This window comes from Leptopilina heterotoma, unplaced genomic scaffold (genome assembly GCF_015476425.1).
Source record: "Leptopilina heterotoma isolate Lh14 unplaced genomic scaffold, ASM1547642v1 Lhet_32, whole genome shotgun sequence".
NCBI classification, from domain to species: domain Eukaryota; kingdom Metazoa; phylum Arthropoda; class Insecta; order Hymenoptera; family Figitidae; genus Leptopilina; species Leptopilina heterotoma.
Genome location: NW_025111017.1, coordinates 85,998 through 109,218, shown reverse-complemented (window position 1 = coordinate 109,218; position 23,221 = coordinate 85,998). Strand labels below are relative to the sequence as shown.

Genomic DNA, 23,221 nt, shown 5'->3' with positions numbered 1-23,221 from the left:
AAATATGGACCTAATCCAAGAGGGGGAACTTTTTACATGCTTATACTGCTACGGCCTTTGTACTTTCTCGTAAATTAATAATGTCATCAGCACTAAATATGGAGAAGTGTACAAAGTGTGGTAAAGATATTGCACGTGCTATTGAAGCGGGATGTTCGCGGTTGGACAATCCAACAATCGAGACTAATGCTTGTATTAATGAAATAGTTGATCGGTCAGAAAGAAAGTGTAATTTAGTTCTATTTAATCTTCCTGAAGATAAAACACCTAATATAGACTCTAACACTTTAAAAACTGTTGTCAGCAACAAATTCAAAAAGTTTATTAATTCAACTGATCTTGATGGAATTCGAACATTCAGAATTGGTGCTAGTGCGCAGGTCTCTCGAAAGCCACGCCCTGTCAAAATCGTATGTGCGACGGAGGAGAGGGCACATGCGATTTTGCGATCGTTCGTGGCTGCTAAAAGGGACTCTGTAAAATCAGCGGACTTGGAGAATTTATGGATGTCGAATGATAAAACGACGATGCAGAGGGAGGAGATCAAGAGTGTGAAGGAGCAGTTAGCTGTGCGTCGACGAGAGGGAGAAGCAAACATTTCTTTGGTTTTTCGTCGTGGAGTCCCCACAATTATTAAAATCCCTCCCCGCAAACTTACTTCTACTCTCACACTTCAGATTGGCGGGTAAACAGTTAGCCAATCCAACTGTAATACCTAGTTTTGGCTTAATTCTTCTGTCTTCTCTTCAGTCTTTATGTTACTCAATTAATTTTTTAAATATTTTTACAGTTTCTATAACGTTTAAAACATCTTATTTCATTCAGAATTTTTAATTTTATTTTTCATGTAATTTTACTAATTGTTTAAAATTAATTTGGACAGAGAAACAAATTTAGGGGAGAGTCTCCAGTTGTGAGACGGGTTTCATTTTTGACCCGTAAATTGTAAACGGGTAAACGAAATTGTAAATAAAATGCACCTTTCGAAAGGTAACAGAAATACGCAACTTTAATTAAAAGAAAGTATAGTGTTTCGATGAACTCAAAAAATTTTACGATACATTTTCCGAGCACATCGCTTTTTTCAAAAAAAAAAAAATGTCTCCAGTTGTGAGACACTCATTAAAAATTGCTAAAATTTAATAAGTTTGACATAAAACGTTATGTTTAGTAGAAATAGTTAAATATATTAATAATATATATTATTATATACTAAATAATAATATTTATTCGCCAAAATATGACTATCAAATAAACACAATTTAATAGCTTGAACAAGAGCATTAAAATTGATTTCTTCTGAATCAATTGACTTTTTTCCACTTGACATGCCCAAAAATACTAGAAAAAAAATCAAAACAACATTTAAATAGTATGCCTGCAAATTCGTATTTTTTATGCTGCCCAGATGAGTGTTGACACCGTTTTACAACTGGTGATATGCTGTGTCTCACACCCAGAAATTGGCGCTATTTTGAAAAAGGAAAATTAAATTATTTTCAACCGTAGATTGGAACAATGCAATCTTGCATCACAAAATATAAGGAAAACACTAAAAGAAAATGCATTACATTTACCTTTTCCAATTAATTAACTTGGAAAAAAAGTACTTTGCATTTATTGAAAAAACGCTTTTTAGTCGATTATCACACACAGTGTTGGTATTTAACAAAAACAGTATATATATATCCGCTTCGGCGTACACGAAAAAGTTAGCTCATATAAAAAGAAATGTTTTTATATAAACCAATCGGCTTTTTAATATTGCATGTTAAAAAAAATTTACTGTCTCATAACTGGAGACTCTCCCCTATAATTTATCGTTTAATAACATTATATTGATACTTTTCTATTAAACTGTAATATTCACTACAATAACTAATTTTCTAACTCAGTGGAGAAACAAAAATATCTTATTATATTACTTCATTTTCATTATTACACTACAAGATTCACTAAAATGGTGTTTACATTTATACCGAACTTAAACTGTTAAAGCGCCAACCCTCATATTGTATTTGTTTTTATATGTTACAAATGTAACTATTAGAATTAGGAGTACGTTATGTACGAAAGGGCATGTCCCGTTATGTTTCAAATAAATAAAATAAATAAATAATAATATTTTTCTTCGGAATTCAATTATTTTCACAAATAAAATTTTTTACAGGAATTCAATTCTTTAAAAAAAAATTTAATGAAATTGATTGCAAGAATTCAATGATTTTTATAAATAACAAAACTCATCGCAGAATTTTAATTATTTTTTGTACAATTTTAAATAAACTGATAGAAAATTGCATTTATTCTTAAATTTTTTTTTAAATTCGCCGAAAGAATTGTTGATTTAATAAAATGTTAAAATATTAATTAATTTTTAATTTTAGGTTCACCCAGACCAAAGTCCAGTTATGTGGTCACAATAAAACTCTGCATGAAGTGAATAAACTTTTACCGGCTGGAGAAAGACTTTGCCCGAAGCTGACAGACGCACACGTAAATATTACGAACGATAAATATTCCAAAATGAGAGTATCTCTTGCAGTGCAGGTATGTTGGTCTAAAGAAGATAATTATTATCAGTTTTGAGTTACAAGAAAAAAATTCTCAACTGAAATAGCTACAAGTTTCACCAATTATTAACAATATTTTTAGTTGTTCAATACTTTTGCTATTCTCGAGAAAAGTAAGGTTTTTTCTCTGTATATCAGTGAGGAAATTATAATTAAGAATAATCTTATTTAAGTATTTTATAGTTTATTATAATTTATTCTTATTATATTTATTATATATAAGTTATTTTGTTCATACAGGTGTTCAGTAAATCTGTTTCTCGCGGTTTACGTTATTATAAAACAATAGGAGACATATTGAAAGACAGTGAATCCACTGCACAGTTTTGTGTAATTATAGACCGAATGTTTGATGCGCTAAATCGCACGACTTTAGAAACAGCAATACGACCTGATAGTAATGACATACGTGTATGTGCCTTTATATTAACAAACTTATAGAGTATTCATTTTTTTCACAATATTTTTATTAAAAAAACTTATATTAATGTATTCATTTTTCGTCCTTTGCGATATTTCTACGATTTCTAATTCTTGTAGGTATTAGAAGAATCTCTCCTTTGGTTGAATTCTTGAAAGGGAAGAGTTCAACAGGGTTTGATTTAACCTGCAGAATTTCTCACCAATGACGCTGAGATAGGATTGCGAATGACCCTAAGATCCACTTTGGATTTAATCAAATATCTGCTGGAGGAGGAAAAATTAGACGTAGTTTTTACTGGCAGAATTAATCAGGATTCTTTGGAGGTACTTTGGCGCGAAACTCTTTAAATCAAAAGTGAAAAATTAACTAATTTTACAAATTTCACAGTAACTCATAAAAAGTTAGTGATCAATAAAGAAAATCAGAAAGTAGTTGTAGTTGTAAATTGTTTAAAAATTAATTATACAAATTATACTCATTTTAACTCTAATAGAGCGCGCGCGAATTATGATTACCAAATTTGTACTTACAATTTTTAATAAAATATGTATTTATTTTGTACAGAGGTTTTTTGGAACGGTGCGACTATCAGGAGCTTGTAATGATCACCCAAATGCTCCAACCTTCCTACAAAATTATAAAATATTATTGTTTTATAACATCCTGAAGCCACTTAAAACCGGAAATTGTTCCATGCCAAAAAATGTTGGTCAACCTTTGATTACAATGTCTAAATTGGGAGAAATTTTTAAATCCGAGAAAAAACAATCTTTTATTGAAGATATTAAAATGAAATTAAACATTATTATAGAGACGAACGATAACGACTTTTTAGATTTTACGAACACTTTAGATCACGATTATGACCTCCCCTATGTAACAGAGTGCCTTATGTACTTTAACTGGAAGTGTTTCTAAAAATTTTGTAAAATTTGTAAAATGTGAAATTTCTCAACTCGTCACAAGAGAAACAGAAGATGAAAATAGTATTAAAATAGAACATCCTAATACAAAGCTAAATAAATTTCTGGAAATAGTTGAATTTAGTTTTGTTCAAAATTGCAAAAATAGGAATGTTTATGACATCGTAGTTAATGAAATTCTCCAAAAAACATTATATTTTCCATGCGCTGATCATGCTCGAGAAGTTTTAGCACACATAATTCACTATTATGTACAATATCGAATGCAGCAATATGCTAAAATTCAGGTGGCTGATCATAAGAAAAAATGCACTGATTTGAGAAAAATTACAAAATTTTACTCAACATAAAAAAAAATTTGCGCAAGTTTCAAATTTTATGTGCATAATTTTTTAGTTTTAAATTATTTTTAAAAATGTTTTTTAAAAAAGAAAAAAATCACTGATTATATAATAAATGTGAAGTTTTACTTAATATAAAAGTTAGTACAAAAGAAGTTTGTATATAACTTTCAAATTTTATTTGAACAATTTATTTATTTTTAAAATTATTTCTAAGAATGTTATAAAATTATAAAGATTTATTTATAAAAAAGTTTGTTTATAAAGAACTTTGTTTATAAAGAAAATGTGATCAGCTTCTATTGAATAAATAGTTTATTAATTTGATTTATGATTTTATATTTACTTTGTACCAGAGTGTGAAACAATTTTCTTCATTTATAAAGTATTCTATGTAAAATATTTTATTCCTATTATTTTATTAACAATTTTTTTCGCGTTAAGTAAATCAATTAAAACTAAATTTTAAGTAAAAAAGAATGAATATTGGAAAATAGTGTATTATTTTCATTAAACTTATTTAAAAGTCGACCCGAAAGTACAGCCAGCGCCACCATTTCCGCTCATCGGCGGCGATCAACATTGATTCCACTTTTGCCTGGTGTCAACCATTGGAGAGTCATCGGACTTTACTGGAAACGTAAATAAATCAACAATGTCCCTATAAGCAATATTTGTCCAACAAATTATATACTTTATTTGCTTTAAGCGATTAAGCTTTACAAATAGATTTCGTGTTAACAGTTATCATATTAACTATGTTTAACAATTTCTAGAGTAAATTCGTACATTTTGTTGACATTTTTTTTAGTCTTTGCATTAAGCATTTCCAATACACTATCTTTAGTATTTATTAGCAGTTTCTCCCTGACATCATTAAAAACTGAACATTCCATCAGGAAATGATTCAAATTTGCCACATGTGGACGAAAACAAAGATTGCAATTTTCGTTTGTTTTATAGATGAATTTCTTATTATTTGTTATAATTTTTTCCGAGATATTACTCGCAAGTCTACACTGTGCCATTGCTTTTATTTTATACGTCGGCATTTTGAAGTTGAGATAGGGTTGTCTTCTCGGTTCCAACGAAATTGCAGAGTAAACCTGGAGGCTGCGAGATTGTACAACTCTCCCTTTATCCTCAACCACCCGTTTTTCTATATATTTTTTTATTATTTCGGTTTTTTGATTACTTATATCAGGTGGTGAGAATTAGAGGTTTGGGTCAATTACTTTGATAATATTAGCCGTTTGAGAAAACCAGTTATATCTATTGCTAGCAGTATTTGTGTTAGATAAGTTTGTTAACTGGTTGTGGTCTGTATTGAATCAATTTCTGCTAAAAGACGCACTCCTCATACTTCTATCCCGTACACACTAGTAACTAGAGAGGTTAGTAATTTTTTCTTTAACATCCCAATTATTAATTGGAGTGCTATATAATAATTTTAAAAATGCATTTAATGCAATTTCAACCGATTGTTTGACTATTTCCAACTGAGTCGCTAGGATTAGGTCGCTAGGATTAGTTGAAAAAATAGCAGGATCATCGGCATATGCTGTACATAATATGTCGTGTTTGCGGTCAACAGAGACACCCTCCAGGCCCTTTTCTCTAAAAATATCTCAAAATCATTTAAAAATAATGAAAAAAGTAACGGACTTAAAGTCTTTCCCTGAAGAACGCCTTCTGTGACTTCAACCGGTGTCATTAAACCCTTCTGTGATCTAACTGATATAATGGCATTATCGTAGAGGTTTTACAAATTTTAATGAATTTATAACTCACTCCGATGTTTAACAATTTTTGCCATAAAAGCTTATGTTTAATTGAAGGGAATGCATTGACAAAATTAACAAACAGAACATAAAGTTTGCCCTTTTCCTTATTTAAATATATTTGAGCTAAAGAATTGAGAATAAAAATGTTGTCAATGCATCCCCTTCCCTTTCAGAAATCTGATTGGAATTCAAGGAGTGCGTCACATTCATTAATCCATTTTGTCAATCTTTCATTGAGAACCTGAGTAGTTTTGCAATACAATTTGTTAGCGAAATACATCGATAGTTGGCAGGTTCATTTTTATCACCCTTTTTGTGTAACATACTGGCATGCATTTCAGACCACGCAAGAGGAACCTCCTCGTCAGACAATACTTTATTAATAGTATATTACGATACTAGGCCAGAAAGTTGGATTTCCTGGCCGGCGTGATATATAAGGCCGAGGCGAATATATCACGCTCGCTAGGGTATCCAAATTTCTGGCCGTGTGTCGTATACAATTTTTCTGTATCCCCAGCCGAAAGTACGTTAAATAATTATTGTTTGAATAATAAAATAGCTCAATAAGTTGCCCGCCCGACTTTTGCAAAGTCGAGGCGAAGTCGAGACTTAGCTGGTCGGGGCGGGCATGAAAAAAATTATAAGTAAAAAATAATTGTAAGTAAAATTTAAAAAATAGTAAACAAGAAATTTTCTTTTACAAATAAATATTTAATAATTAAAAAATAATAAAAGAAAATAAGAAATTTCATGCATTATTTTGATGACTGTCAGTTGTTTTCAAAACGTGAGCTCTGTAAGTAACGTGTCTGTGTGGTTGCTATGCTAACATGTACGTGTGTTGAAATTCTTGTAACCAATCAGAGCGCTCGTTGGGTCTGTCGAGACGGCCACAAAAGTCGCTATTCCCGGAGCCAAATCAGACCGGGAAGACAGTACTTTCGGCAAAGGGATACAGAAAATAAATTTTCTATATAATATATCCAATTTATTGGAAGATTTTTGAAGAATTCATTATTTAAACCATCTGGGCCTGGAGATTTATTTGATTTAGAATTTTTTAATGCCCACATCAGCTCGTCATGTGTGATCTGACCATCCAATAAAGGGTGACCAACACCCTCAAATCCCGATATAGAGTAACTGGTACGAGGGGGATAGAGGAGGCTGAAGTACTCGAACCACCGATTAAGATGTATGTTGTTAGCAGAGTTCAGTCTCGGTCTGTATTTATTAATTAAATTCCAGAATGTTTGAGAGTCTCGGCAATTATCTATAGATTCCGAAAGATTTTTAAAAAATAATTTTTCTTTTTCATTCAAGATTTTTCTAAAATTTGTTTTACTTGTATTGTATTCTGTGACGTCTTTACTGTCAAATCCTGAAGTTTTGCATCGTCTAAGACACACCTTAACGCTCCTCTAAGCCTCTAGATCTAAATATACCGTGATACGTAAATTGTCCAGGATAGTCTCCTGAAAATTTACCATTTAGCAGCGCAAAATAATTATAATTCATATCATCCATAATTTTTTTGCCTCGCGGGTTAACGTTTTTATCTAGAGATTTTCTTGGTAATAAAATTCTTTCTCCCAGTTGTTCTAATATAATATTAAATTCTTCCAAAAAAGTATCGATATGCAAAGTTGGATTCAAATACAAGGCAGCGATTATTAATTGAAATTTTTTTCCAAAAATTTGTACAATTAAAGTTTCTTTATTACATTCGATTAATTTGTGCTTATAATATTTTTTATTGTAGGCTATAAATAAACCTCCTTTCGCACGTCCTTTATTTTTATCTTTCTTTGCATGAGAAAATACTAGATTATAATTCATTAACCAAGAGTTACTTTCAAACTCCTTTTCCAATATCGTTGAGTGTAGAGTGTTGGTTATTTCTGTCCTGCGAGGAACTGACCGATCCTGTGTGAGTCATTCTAGTTGTTTTGATTTAGAAGATTTTGGTGTGGATGTCACGTACTTGTCAATCGAACCGGTAGAGATACTAGAGCCTGCCCTTGTTATTCTTTGACGTCTGATTGTATGATTTTTTTATCCTTGATCGTATCTGAGGCTTTTATAAAATTTTCTGTGGTTTGATTGTCAGATGAATTCTCGTTCAAGATGTCCTTAATCTCCTTGGATGATGCTGGTTTGTTGTTTATAAAAAGTTTTGTGTCCTTGGTGAAGGCGCTCTTTCCTTGGGTTCTTAGGATGTATCTGGCTTGAAGTAGTGGTTTCATAGCATCTCTCTCCTCTTTTGCGGTATCATTTGCAATTGAATATCCCAGATTTTTAATTTCGATTAACTTGTCAAAAAAGAATTTTTTTCCATCTTGGAGCGATAAGTCTGATGATAATCGGTCTGTTATTACCTTGCTTAAATTTTCCTATTCTGTAGCATGAAGCAAAACAAACATCAGGTATTGTAATTTCAAACTTGTTGACAATTTCTAAGACTTTCGATAAAGTGTCTCTCTCTCGTTCTTCAATATTTTTAACTTTATACAGGACTAAATTGCAAGATTTCAGTGATTTATCTTGAATTTTTTGTTTATTATCAAGTTCAACAATCTTTTTATCCATATTAGAAATTTTTTTCCCCTGTTGAAGGAGTGAAGTATTGATACCTTCGAGGTCATGTTGAATTTTCTCATTGGTTTTTTTCACGTCCTTGATATCATTTCTAATCTCCATTATTATTGGTTCAATCATTTTTCAAGTTGCACTTTTAACTGAGGATCACTTTGTAAATTACACAGCACTTGTTACAGTCACTTGATTTTGACGAAAATTTCCATTAAAAGAGTATACTTATTTAATTAAGCGAGAGCGATTTAAAACACGTCTATCTATGTCAACAGTCAACACGAGACTCCATTGTCCACCAAATTAAAGCAAGTTTTTTACGTCCCATTTTGTTAATTTATTTTTGAATAAAACTTCGTCATTTGAATTTTTATTTTCTATTTTTTTCCGATTTAAAATAAAAAATGCATAAACTATTTAATGTATCTATATTGCTCGTGCATTTTAAAACATTATTAAAATCGTATTAGAAAATATTTAATGTTTTAAAATCGTATAAAAGAAAAAATTCATTTTCTTTTGAAAAGATAAGTTGTTTACTTTACACTATTTAATAGTTATAATGTGGAGCATTGATAAATAAATGGTCTTGTTTAAAACAGGGATGTGTCTGGAAACAGAATCAACGTGAAAAATAATTTTGTTTCGTTTCTGTGCCCTTGAACGTAATCAAAACAAAGTCATTTTCGTTTCCGTTGAGAGCCCAGAAACGATAGTAAATACGATTATATTTTGTGTCTGGGCCCGGAAACGAAATTACTAGAGAGAGGTTGAATAATATTAAAAGATACGCCCAATGTTTTGCAAATGGCGCCTATCCAGTTATAGCATACAGCACCTCAGTGAAGGCTTAAACAATAACTAAACAAGCATTTTAAGAAAAACATAATAAATAGAATATGGCGGACATTTTTATAATAAATTCCTTTTGTTTTAAACTTAATATTAAAAAATGCAAAATTAAATATATGACGGGTTCCACGTCAAGTGCCCCAGGTCAAAAATTTACATGGAATATTTAAAAAATTTGTAGTTTCTTTAAAACAAAACGAAAATACGTTTTCTATTTTGGGTTTTTTGCTGTTTTTCAACACTTTCTAATGGTGTAAACAAATGTATAGAAAAAAAATTTTTTGACCTTGAAAAATTAAATTAAAAAATAAAATTTCATTTTTTTATCAAATGGACAGTTTTTATTTTTTAAAAAAAATTTTATCATAAAGGTGAGGTTTTTTCCTAAAAAAATGTATAGGTCAAAACGTGGGACAAGAACTTTTAACTGGTCAAAATAAACATTTACTTCTGCAGTGCACCGACCCGCAGTGGAATTTTTTTTACAATTTACTATTAAAAAATGTCTACACCTTACAATTTCTAACCGATTTGAGTGTTCTTTGTCTTAAATTAAAGGGGAATAAATTCTTAAGACATCCTTCGAAGACAATTTTGGGGATTTTAATTATTTATATTTTTTTTAATCAAAGTTAACAAAGTAATACACTTTTTTTAAAAAAAACTTTTATTTTCTTATTCTGTTGCTGCACATGATATAAATCAATTCAAATTTATCCAATATGACCACCAGATAATTACTAAAGCATAAAATAATTTATTTCAATTGTTATAATCAATATACAGCCCAACAACGCGCAGGGGCGGTGGATTGCAGAAGTAAATGTTTATTTTGACCAGTTAAAAGTTTTTGTCCCACGTTTTGACCTATACATTTTTTTAGGAAAAAACCTCACCTTTATGATAAAATTTTTTTTAAAAAATAAAAACTGTCCATTTGATAAAAAAAATGAAATTTTATTTTTTAATTTAATTTTTCAAGGTCAAAAAATTTTTTTTGTCTACATTTGTTTACACCATTAGAAAGTGTTGAAAAACAGCAGAAAAATCCAAAATAGAAAACGTATTTTCGTTTTGTTTTAAAGAAACTATAAATTTTTCAAATATTCCATGTAAGACCAAAAATTTAAACTTTGACCCCCTCTAGTTTTTATACTTGTTTAAATAAATTAATAATATTTGATATTTTTTATTGTTTCTAATAGGACTACTGTTTGTGCAAACTTTTTACCTGATCACAAACATTTTAAATTTGGACCTGGGTCACTTGACGTGAAACCCGTCATATGCTATATTAATAGCAATAATATTTTTTGATAATAAGAGATGTGCAATAGTGCAATTTAATAATTTTACGTGCGCAGAAGTGCAATTTATTAATTTCACCAGCGCTATTATTTAATGAAAATACTTGCACATGCGCAGTTGTGCATTTTAGTAGTAATAGTTGCGCAAAAGTACATTTTAATGGTTTAAGTGGTTAATGGTTTAAGTGGCTTAGTCGGGGTGTTCTACCTTACCGACCGAGTTTTTAGTACCGGATGCCACCGCTAGATGGCGCCATTTTATTTGCTCAATTTAAACCCCCTTGGTGGGGTATTTAAATATATATTTTTTAACTTTCAAGTGGCTTGGTTGGGGTGTTCTGTTTTACCGACTGAGTTTTAGTACCACCTACCCTGATAGGTGGCGTCACCGGCGAATTCAACCCCCCCTGGTGGGATATTTAAATTTTTTTCTTATTTTCTAACTTCAAGTCCCTTGGTATGGGGGTATTTTTAAATTTTCCAACAAAAATTATCGACCGACTTTAATACCACCTACCTCCGTTAGATGGCGACACCATGGATTTCTACCCCCCCCCCTTTTCGTGAAATATTTAAATATTTATTAATTAATTAATTTTTAATCCTTTTTTATGAGTGTATTTTTGAATATCGCGCCTAAATTTCCTATCGAGTTGTGTTCCAGCTGTCTCCTATAGATGGCGCCATTTTGTCATAGTAAATTACCCTCGGTTTTCTACCTTACTTATCTAACCTGCCGAAAGTAATTACTTATTCTAACCTGCGCGACTCTGCAGCAGTGGGGTGATGCGCGCTACGCTCGAGTAGTGGGGCGCAGCGTAGAGGGGAGGTGAGTATGGTGGGAGCAGTGTATAAGTTGCGGAGCGCAAGCCACAAGCATCAGTTGCATCTTGATAGGTGCAGCAGTCTGTTTCAGAGTTCCCAGAGTATCCAGAGTTTTCAGAGTATCCAGAATTTTCAGAGTATCTAGAGTTTTCAGAGTATCCAGGGTGTTCAGAGTGTTCGGAGTTATTATTTTTATTTTAGGTGGAATTGTTATTTTTATTTTTGTATTAGGTTTAAGATGGTGGTTTTTTCTATTTCATGGTTTTCTTAGTTTTAGTTTTTTTATAGTTTTAAGTGTGTTTTTTTTCAGTTTATTTACAGGTTTTTTTAGATTCAGCATTTACAATGCCAAAGTGCAGATCAAAGAAAAAGTCTCGACAACGAATCAACGCGGATGAATTCAATGAAGTATGTCAGGAGTCTGACAACTTTATTAAAGTTGTGGAACGCCAGCTTATTTCTACCATGTCAATGACTGGCGATGACAAAATCATTACGGCATTTGAATGGCATAGCAAGTGTCAGCGGTATAAAAAATATTTTTAAAACCTTTTTGCACAAGTCTGATTTACTTTCTTTTCAACGATCTAGATGTATGAATATAAGTCAAAAACTTGAATACTTGTGCTGCCATTTTGATGCATTAATGATACGCGGTGCTGGGTTGCAAGTGTCTAATGAGAGAATGAAGTGGGTGGATATTGAGTATGCATTCGATGACCGGTTACAAACTAGTGCTATTATGAATATGGACTACAAGGATATCAATGAGTTCCTTGATGATGCCTTTTCCTTATTTAAATTAAACATTGAGAAAATTTTAAACAGGTTTGGTCCGCTGAAAATGTACACAGTATTGAGCGCGAAATATGTAAAAGATTCAATCGATGGAAAAGAACAATCATCAGACTTAAAAACGTTTATCGCAAAAACGAGTGAAATTCTTGTTACAACCCAGTTAGATGAGTGGTATAATGATAATGTTAAACAGATAACCTTGAAGAGAATTGAAGAATTCCAACAAAAAGATTCTAATTGGAAACTGGATTCAATTCAAATGTTGGAAGTTAACGTTAACAAGTACAACCCATTGTGTGCTGGTTCTTTTATTGATTTACCACCTGCTGTTAAACGTAAGCATGCTTGCATAAATGTTCAAAATAATGACAACCAGTGTTTTAAATGGTCAATTTTGTCTGCTCTACACCCTGTTAAAGATCATGCATATCGGGTTGGCAATTACAAACCTTTTGAAAAAGAACTTAATTTCACAGGAATTGAGTTTCCCATTGCACTTGATGATATTTTAAAGTTTGAAAAATTAAACGTTGAAATATCAATTAATATTTATGGCCTTGTTAAAAGTAATGATCAGTATAGCGTTTGTTCATTGTATCTAACAAAACAGAAGAGAATACATCATGTAAATCTTTTACGTGTTGAAGATCACTATATTGATGACAGCTTCAATGCAGAGGAAGAAGAAGAAGAGCAGTTACCTCTCATGTCTTTTAACAACAACAAAAGCTAGTTGAACATGAGGAGAATTGCCGTATTTGAATAATGTTAAAATTAGATTCCCCCAAAAAGGTAAAAATACTGTTGAATTTAAGAATTTCCAGAACAAGGAGCGCGTACCTTTTATTATTTACGCAGATTGTGAGAGTTTGTTAATCCCACCAGAAGCATCACAAGAAGAAAGCAATACTGAGGTCTTTCAAAATCACAAGTTGCTCAGTATTGGTTTTACTTAAAGTTTGGCTTCGACGATTTTTTGTCTTTATATAAAGCTTCACCAAAAGATGAAGAGAATCCATCAAAATGGTTTTCGAAAGAGTTAAGAAATTTAGTAGACAATGTAGAGCCCATTTTTAAGAACTTTCAACCTATGCAAGCACTTAGTCCACAGCAGCTGGTAAATTTCAGAAATGACAATATCTGTCATATCTGTCAAAAGAGAATCATGCATGGAGATGTCAAAGTAAGAGACCATTGTCATTTAACAGGGAAGTATAGGGGAGCCGCGCATCAAGATTGTAATATTAATTATCACGAATCACCTACCATACCTGTTGTTTTCCATAATCTCAGTGGCTACGATGCACATTTTATAATTGAAGCAATCGCTACTGAATTTAATGGTAAAGTTGATCTACTTCCAATTAACAAAGAGAAGTACATCAACTTCACTAAAAATGTTAAAGGTAGTTTGATAAAATTTCGTTTCATTGACTCTTTCAAGTTTATGGCATCATCATTGGACAAGTTAGCTTTCTATCTCGATGAATATAAAATTGTAAATTCAGCTTTTTCCAATTATAGTGATGATAAAATCCAATTGTTAACGCGCAAAGGAGTTTTTTCCTACGAGTATCTTGACTCTAGGGAAAAGCTTGACGAAACAGAATTACCACCGAAAGAAAAATTTTACAGCACGTTGAACGATTCAAATGTTTCAGATAAAGACTACGCGCATGCGCAGAAAGTGTGGAGTGAGTTTAGTTGTCAGAATATTGCTGATTATGTGTACTTGTATATGAAAACGGATATTTTGTTACTCGCGGACATTTTTGAAAATTTCAGGAATCAATGTTTATTAGCATACAATCTTGATCCAGCACACTATTATACTACGCCTGGCCTTACCTGGGATGCAATGTTAAATTACACGAATATAAGATTAGAACTTTTCACGGACATCGACATGGTGATGTTTGTCGAACGCGGAATAAGAGGTGGAGTGAGTCAGTGTACAAATCGGTATGCGAAAGCTAACAATCCTTACATGGAGAATTTCAATGAAAACGAGGAGACGTCTTATATCGTGTACTATGACGCAAACAATCTTTATGGCTGGGCTATGGTCCAGTCGCTTCCCTACGGTGGCTTCGAGTGGGTAGAAAATGTAGGCAATGATTTTGATTTTAATGTTTCAGATAATGGGCTAATTGGGTACATCTTGGAAGTTGATCTTGATTATCCAGATCATCTTCACGATAAACATAGCGACTTGCCGTTTTGCCCTGAACGCTCGAAGCCACCAGGGTCTAAAGAGGAGAAGCTCCTAACTACCCTCCTACCGAAACGAAAGCACGTTCTCCATTATCGTGCCTTAAAACAAGCTATTGACAACGGTTTAGTTTTAGTTAAAACAAGATAGATAGCCTGATTTATGAAATAAAGTGCTCTGACGTTTACATTGATATGAAACAAGATATTAATAAATTCGACACTTCCGATTATCCAGCAAATAATATTTACGGTATTCCGCAAGCCAACAAAAAAGTTTTAGGTCTGATGAAGGATGAATGTAGTAGGAAAATTGAGACTGAATTTGTTGGCTTGCGGAGCAAAATGTATAGTGTGCGAGTTGAAGAGAAAGATTTAATAAAAAAGGCTAAGGCTGTAAAAGCTGTAGTTGTAAAAAAAGATATTAGTTTTGAAGATTATGTGTACTGTCTGCGAAATGTTACAATTCAATCAAGAACCCAGTATTCTATTAGGTCGAAACTACACAATGTACAAACATTAAAACAAACAAAAGTCGCACTAAGTCCTTATGACGATAAGAGGTATCTTTTAGACAACAGCACCGACACCCTTGCATGGGGACACTATAAAATTCTAGAAATCGACGATGATGATGTTGAACCAATGTAAATAGAAAATTATTTGTTATGAAAAAAAAGGTGAAGCAGTATGAGGAAATAGATTTAATAAACAAGATGTTCAATTTTATTTTATGTCTACTTTATTTAAAGAAACCTTAATCTATTTACATTAACTATATTTTAACTTATTTTTTCTACCACACGCACCGAAAGTACACCATTTCCTACGTGTTTAGCGGGAGAAAAGTGTATGATTCCCTGCGAGCGGGAGGGAATGTACATTCCCTCCCGGCTAGTGACGTCACCGGGAGGGAATGTAACATTCCCTCCCTGTGAGGGAGGAAAAGTAACTTGCTTTCTCGGTAATATTATCAAAGTATGACCATTGATGAATCAGTTACGTGAGTTACGTCAGCTAAGTGACTTACGTAACTTACGCGAGTTACGCAAATGGTGTAGTTACGTAACTTACGTAAATGGTGTAGTTATGTTAGTCTTTCGAGTTACAAATAATAAATGATTTACGTAAGTTACGTAACTTACGTTACTTACGTTACTTACGCTACTTGCGTAAACCTACGCTCTTTGGGTTAGTTTAGTTATTTTAAGCTTTTCACAAACTTTCAGTTACCACAGTTGTAACTATACCGCCCCCAGCTACAACTATACATTCAAAAGTAACAATCAAACTGCCGCGTTTGTACTTTCGGTATACGTGTGTTCGAAAAAATAGTATGTGCAACTCGGGAGGAAAATTGATTTCCACTCGTGTTTTACAGTTCTTGGCTTCGCTCGCAAGCACTCGCCTTCGGCTCGTTTGCTCGCTACGCCTCGAACTGCAAACTACACTCGTCGGAAATCATCCATTTCCCTCCCTTGATGCACAATCTACTATTACCTTTTTTTAACTATATTTTAACTTATTTTAACTATATTTTAGCTTATTTTAACTATATTTTAACTTTACTTTAACTTATTTTAACATTAGATTAACGTTACTTTAACTATACTTTAACGTTACTTTAACTATACTACATATCAGATTTTTTATCCAACTATTGTGTGAGCTATCGAATCCAAGCCATTTCACGTATACATCATTACCATGAGTCTTGAGAACTTTTTCTACAAGGTAAACATCTGGATATTAGACTTTCAGCAATTCTTCCTCATAGAATCCACCTTCGATGGGTTGATTTTGATAATCTTTCAGCTTGTATGTGATTGGTTTTGTTGATTTAACTTTATCCACGGTGAATATTTCCGTTGTCCAGTTAGGAGTATATCCTTTTTTAAAGATATTTTTGTACTTTCTAACTCGAACTCTGTCTCCAACTTTGAATTTTGAGTTTTTCAGCGGAATTCTACGTAGTTTACGGATACGTCTCAGCAGTTCTCCTGTATCTTCTACGGTGACATCTTTGGGTTTCATACCAATAGTACGATGCTTTTTATTATTGTACTTTGACATGAGAGTTGGTAAAAGATTAATCCATTTATAATTGCCTTGCAAGCTGAATTCAGGCCACATCATATTTTTAGAGTGCCGTTAAATATTTCAACAATTAAGGCTTTCAAATTACTATAGGTAGAATAGAGATTAATGTTAAATTCTTGCATTAAACTCTTAAATTCAGAATTGTAAAATTCTTTGCCTCTATCAGTATGCAAATTTTTTGGAATTTGACCTTGTTTTAATATTAATTTCATGGCTAAAGAAATATCCTTTCCATTCTTACTCTTTACAGCTACAGCCCAGGCATAGTTGGAAAATATGTCTATAACTGTGAGCATGTATTTGAAACCTTTATTAGAATAAGAATAAGGTATCATTTCAACTAAATCTGCTTGCCAGGTTTCATCTATACCACGCATTTGAACTTTTCGACGAGGATAATTTTTTCTAGCTTGTTTATGCAGTTCAGATACAACTGTCAATTTTTGATCAGCCATCACTGTTGAATAAATTTAGCCTCTTTGATGATATAATTTTGCTGTGATTCAATTTCTTTAAGTTTTTCGTTTACTCTATCCTCGATAATTCGGATATAAAGATTCAAATCATCAATAGCTGATCTCAAAGAAGATGTAATTTCAAAAACTGTTTTTATCTCGTTTTTAATAATATTCTGTGCAAGTCTTAAATTTACAGCGTCTTGTTGCTCTTCAGCGTCTTGAACGTTGCAAAGTCTTTTGTTATCAATGTCGTATTGTTCACTTGGAGTAATTTTAAAACCAATTCCAGAAGGTTCAAGAAGTCCACGACTTGCAAGAGGCCGTGACAAGGGATGTCCAAACACGTCAATGCTCATTTTAATACTAAGCTCTCTTTGATTGTACTCTCCTAATATATAATGCGAGCTTCACGTAGTTCTTGGATGATTGACATAATTTCATTATTATGGCTCGGATTTCCAGCTTGCTGTGATGCTACTAGCAGACGTAAACGGTCAACTAGTTCATTGGGATCATCCCAATAGATGTAGTCTGGGTTAAATTTTTTTTTTTTGAAATCATAAATTGAGGTAATTTCTTTCCAAGCTTCTTCTTCTTCAAAACACCACTAACCTTTTTTGGCGTACCCTTCTAAATCAACTGGTGTATCACCAATAATAAAAGAACCATTAGGAAGCTTACGTACTCCATAAACCATGTCTAAAAAACCTTTCCTGTTTTTATTCAATAATTGAATAAATTTATTTGTCAAATTTTCATAATTAAGTTCTTCTCCTTCTTCTTCAAACTTGTTGCTCTTATCAAGTAGAGTGTCATTAAGTAGTGTTTTATCCAATTCCTCTTCCTCATCAACAGCAGTTGAGAAAGAAAAATCATTTTCCTCCTTTTTAACCTTTTCTTTCTTAATATTTTTGAAAGGTATGTCAGTTACTTTAACCAACTTTTCCAGAGGTGTTACTATTGGTTGAAAAGTTTCTTTCAATACTGTTTCTGCAGCCTCTTTACCCATTTTGAGTAAACGATGTTTTCGCCTAATAGCATCACTTGCTTTTGCTATTTAGCGTTTCTTGCTCTTTTCGATACATGTTTTCTTCGAGACAAGATAAATTATACTAATGAAAAATTCAATAAAGTTCTTGTATTGATAGTGAAATGAAGCAATCAAATCCTCTTCTATATAAATCGCGAAATTGAGTACAACTCATATCTGTATTAACATGATCTTCGTATACGTGTTTCAGATTCTTCTCATCTTGTCTAAATAGAACCAATAAATTAACATTATCTCGAACTAGATGTTTAGGAATACGAGCATACGTTTGACATAAATAGAAACTGTCAACATTTACATGTCTGCCTATACAAAAGAAAGCTCTAACATTATCTTGCTTTTCACAAGCAATGTCATCGAAAACGAATATTGAATTTGCTTTAGCATCTTTTGGAGATACTACTTCTTCATGTTCACTGAATGGAAAATACTTAACACCATCTACCTGACTGATTACATTTTCTAAAAATCTATATTTCGGCTGCTGTAGAGATTTAGAGTAGAGGTAAATATTCTCAAAACTTAGACCATTTGGATGTATTATTAGTGAAAGAAGAGCATTCGTTTTACCACAATTTGAAGGGCCACAGAAAACTGCTCGAATGCTGTCTGGAAACAGACTACCGTGACGTTTAATCTTTTTTTCATTAGTTTCAACATCTATACTAGAGATTGGTAGTGCGACAGGTTGTTTCGTGAACTGCATCTTGACAGTAACTGCTCGAAAATCTATAAATACCTAGTTTTTATAGTCAATTTTGTCAGTTTCACGTCAACCATTGTAGAGTGAAGCATGATTCTGCATCAGGAGGCGAAAAAAGGACGCCATCAAGGAAAAGGTTTAATCAATCGTATCATCAATAGTTTACCTTTTGAGTTACATTTACCAGGATACCAATTCTGTGGACCTGGTACAAAGTTGGCAAAGCGTTTGTCTCGAGGTGACCAAGGAATTAATCCACTGGATGCTGCATGTAAACAACACGACATTGCATATTCGCTAAATCGTGAAAATATTAATGCAGGAAACGAAGCAGATAAAGTATCAGCTAAGAAAGCGTGGGAACGTGTTACAGCTCAAGATTCTGGTGTGAGTGAAAGAGCAGCTGCTTTAGCTATATCCGGAACCATGAAAGCCAAATCAAAATTAGGCATGGGAATGGAAAGAAAATCAGCTATAAAGAAAAAAAAGAGTAAAAAAATGTGTAAGAAGAAGAAAATAGCGCTAAGAAAAATTGTTGATGCTGCTCGAAAAAGTATGATTCCCAGTAATAATGCTGAAGAATCAATTCGAGCAGCTATAGTTGGTGCACGAAAAGCAATAAAAAATGTTGGTGGAAAATCCAAAATTTTATCACCTAGAATTCTTCCTGTACCTACTAAAGTAGGTGGAATTTTACCGCTAGTTCCAATTTTTGCTGGACTTAGTGCTTTAGGAGCTCTTGCTGGAGGTGCTTCAGGAATAGCAAGGGCTGTTAATAAGGCTAAAACAGCTAGTGAACAGCTTAAAGAAGCTCAACATTACAATAGATCCATGGAAGCCATATCGCTTGGAAAAGGATTACACCTTAAACCTTATCGACAAGGACTTGGTCTCCACTTGAAACCCTACATTCAAGGAAAAGGAATTAAAAAACGAGCATCAAGAAAGAAGAAGAAGAAACGAGCATCAAGAAAAAAGAGAACAACAAGGAGCAAAAAAAACTTGTTTTGAAGCTACCTCACCGTCCACTAACTGATTTTGATCTGTTAAAGTATGCCAAAGCTGCCAATATACCTCATTTTCGTGGTATTTTTATGCGAAATGAACTACCTGTAAGTGGTCCTCACAAGTTTGAATCAGGAATAATTAATCTTGATAATAAAGAAGGTGCTGGAACACATTGGGTAGCATATACAAAATTTAATAATAATAAAACAATGTATTTTGATAGTTTTGTCAACCTTGCTCCACCAACAGATCATGTCATTTACTTAGGTGATGGTAGCTTAATAAAATATAATCATAAAATATATCAAACCTATGATACATTTGTATGTGGACACTTGTGTCTCAAATTTTTGTGTAATCAACTAAATATTAAGAGTTGCTTTAACCTTTATAAGACTATGTAACACCTGTAAGGTTTCAGTATAAAATCTGACAGCAACATGAGTGGTTCGTTTACTTTAACGTTGACAGGAAATTCTTTAGTTCTGGGAGCTGAATATTTCCCTCCAATAGAACTAAATTCAAATAAAAGTTATGTACTTGGTCTTGTTCAACTATTGACTTTTAATTCAATTCCCAATATTGATAAAGGAAATAACAAATTTAACGTTGGAAATCAAGTAATTGATATTCCAACTGGAAGTTATGAAATCAAAGATATTAAATCATATTTACAAAATTCTGTAAAAACTGGAACTGTTATTAGTATAAAACCTAATAATAATACATTACGCAGTATCGTTGAATCTAATTTACCAATTGATTTTAAACCTAAAGATTCGATTGGTAAGTTGTTGGGATTTGCATCACAGAAACTACCATCTCATAGAGCACATATTTCTGATTTACCTGTAGCCATTTCAAAGGTTAATTCAGTTAGAATTGAGTGTAATATCACATCTGGAGCGTATATAAATAACCAAAAAGTTCACACTATCCATGAATTCTTCCCCAGCGTTCCACCAGGATATAAGATTGTGGAAGTGCCTGCACACGTCATTTACCTTCCAATTGCCACCAAGACAATACACAATATACAACTGCGAATTGTTGATCAGGACGGTGATTTGATAAATTTTAGAGGAGAAACTATAACAATTCGATTGCATATAAAGTCTTTGTAATGGGAATCGTTTATAATCAAAGAGCTGTTGTTGGTGGAAACTATAAAAGTCAGCCAACATGCAAGAGTCAAATCAGTCTAAATTCATCTCACAAAGTGTTAACACCTCAGAATCGCCTCTTTCTGCAAGAACTAGGTCTAAAAATTCAAGGAAAGAAAATAAGACAACAAGACAATTAATCTACATATTTTTTGGTTGCTGTTGCAATAAAAATGGATGAACTTCTCAATATTCCAGCAGCAGTGAATTTCAATGAGTCCATAGCTCATTATGAAATTCATGCTCATCAACCATATGCATCTTCATCGTTTAACAATAGTGATGAAATTCGAATTGCAGTACAACATCAAGACTTGTGCATTTTACCTAGTAAAAGTTCATTACACATTTTTGGTAGATTAACTAAAAATGATGGAATTAGTCTTACACAAAACGTGCATTTAAGTAATAATGCTGTATGTTTCCTGTTTGATGAAATTCGCTATGAACTAAATGGCATTGAAATAGATCGCTGCAAATACGTGAGACATACTACAATCATGAAAAATTATACCTCACAAACACCAACTCAGTTAAATTTTATTGAAAATGCTGGGTATTCAAAAATTGTAGCTGATGCAAGACTTGTATTGGAAAATGGCTATTTTGATGTCACAATACTACTCAGCATGATTTTTGGTTTTGCTGAAGATTATAAAAAAATCATTATGAACGCTAAACATGAACTTATTTTAACAAGAGCACGTTCTGACGTGAATGCCGTAATTCAAATAGGACAAGGAGGGGATGAGGAATTCAAAATTTTCATCAATAAACTTGAATGGATGGTTCCATACGTTTTACCTTCTGACAATAACAAAGTTAAATTGTTAAAATTTATTGAAAAGGATCCATTAATTTTAATAAGTTTTAGGTCGTGGGAAATGTATGAGTATCCTTTAATTCCTACAAGGTCAAAAGTTTTGTGGCAAATTAAAACATCAAGGCAATTAGAGAAACCACGCTATGTTATTGTTGGATTTCAAACAGCAAGAAAAGATAAACGAAAAAAATATGCCTGTCATTTTGATCATTGCAATATTACCAATGTTAAACTCTTTTTAAATTCACAATATTATCCTTATGGAAATTTAAATCTTAACTTTGATCAAAATCAGTACTCTCTACTTTATGAAATGTACGCTAATTTTCAATCATCCTATTATGGTAAAGATTGAAAACCTATTTTAACAAAGGATATTTTTAAAAGTCTATTTCCTCTAATTGTTATTGATTTTTCTAAGCAAAACGAGTTTTTAAAACAAGCATCAGTTGATGTGAGGTTAGAATTTGAAGCAGGAATCAACATGCTAGCCGAGACCACCGCCTATTGCCTAATCATCCATGACCGCGTCATACAATATAAGCCAATCAGCGGCGTTGTAAAGAAGCTACTGTAGAGGAGTGGGGGTAAAGTGGTGGGGATGGTTGATATAAAACAGCCACTCTTGGACAGAAATTCATTTTGTTTCAGGATGGAGTTCATAGTAGACGTCCAAGGTTTCAAAAAACCTTGCAACGAGTTTATCTTTAAAGAATTGGCAATACTTCCTCTACAATCAGATGCTCAACCACTTGTTCTTCTGTTTGAATCTCTTTGTCCTTGGAATTCACTACCAGGACGCTACAAAAGTGAAAATCTATGGCTAACTCATAATTATCATGGAATTGATTGGACAGCTGGAGATGTCCCTTACGATGAACTTCAATCTATTCTACAAGGAATACTACGAGATGCTAAAGCCATCTACGTTAAAGGTTTTGAAAAAATGACTTGGCTAGAGAAATATTTATTAAATGTATATAATTTAGAAGATTATAAGTGTCCATCGCTGAAAACTTGAGACTAAATTATTATCTACTTGTAAACATCATACTATTTATAAAGAAAATTGCGCTGCAAAAAATGTTAAACTTCTTCAAGCATGGTTTTTGGAGCCTCCAAACCAATATATAAGTATAGTTGTTAAAGACACTAATGAAGTTGATTCTAAGCTCAATACTACTTTAAAATCTTTCTATGAAAATGGTGAATCTTTTTTGTGAATACATGTAAAAAAAAATAAATAAATATTATTAATTTTAAATTCAAAACAATGTTTCTT

General features: G+C 32.5%; 2 protein-coding genes across 2 annotated transcripts; both read left to right on the top strand.

The window, feature by feature from the left end:
- The first annotated feature begins 13,587 nt into the window (after window positions 1-13,587).
- Window positions 13,588-14,784, top strand: LOC122504821. The gene has a single exon (XM_043616090.1). The coding sequence runs from the start codon at window positions 13,588-13,590 to the stop codon at window positions 14,782-14,784; it is 1,197 nt and encodes a 398-aa protein (XP_043472025.1).
- Window positions 14,785-21,289: 6,505 nt separating this feature from the next.
- Window positions 21,290-22,294, top strand: LOC122504820. The gene is made up of 2 exons (XM_043616089.1): window positions 21,290-21,945; window positions 21,991-22,294. Exons 1-2 carry the CDS (start codon window positions 21,290-21,292, stop codon window positions 22,292-22,294), a joined length of 960 nt encoding a protein of 319 aa, XP_043472024.1.
- Window positions 22,295-23,221: the final 927 nt, after the last annotated feature.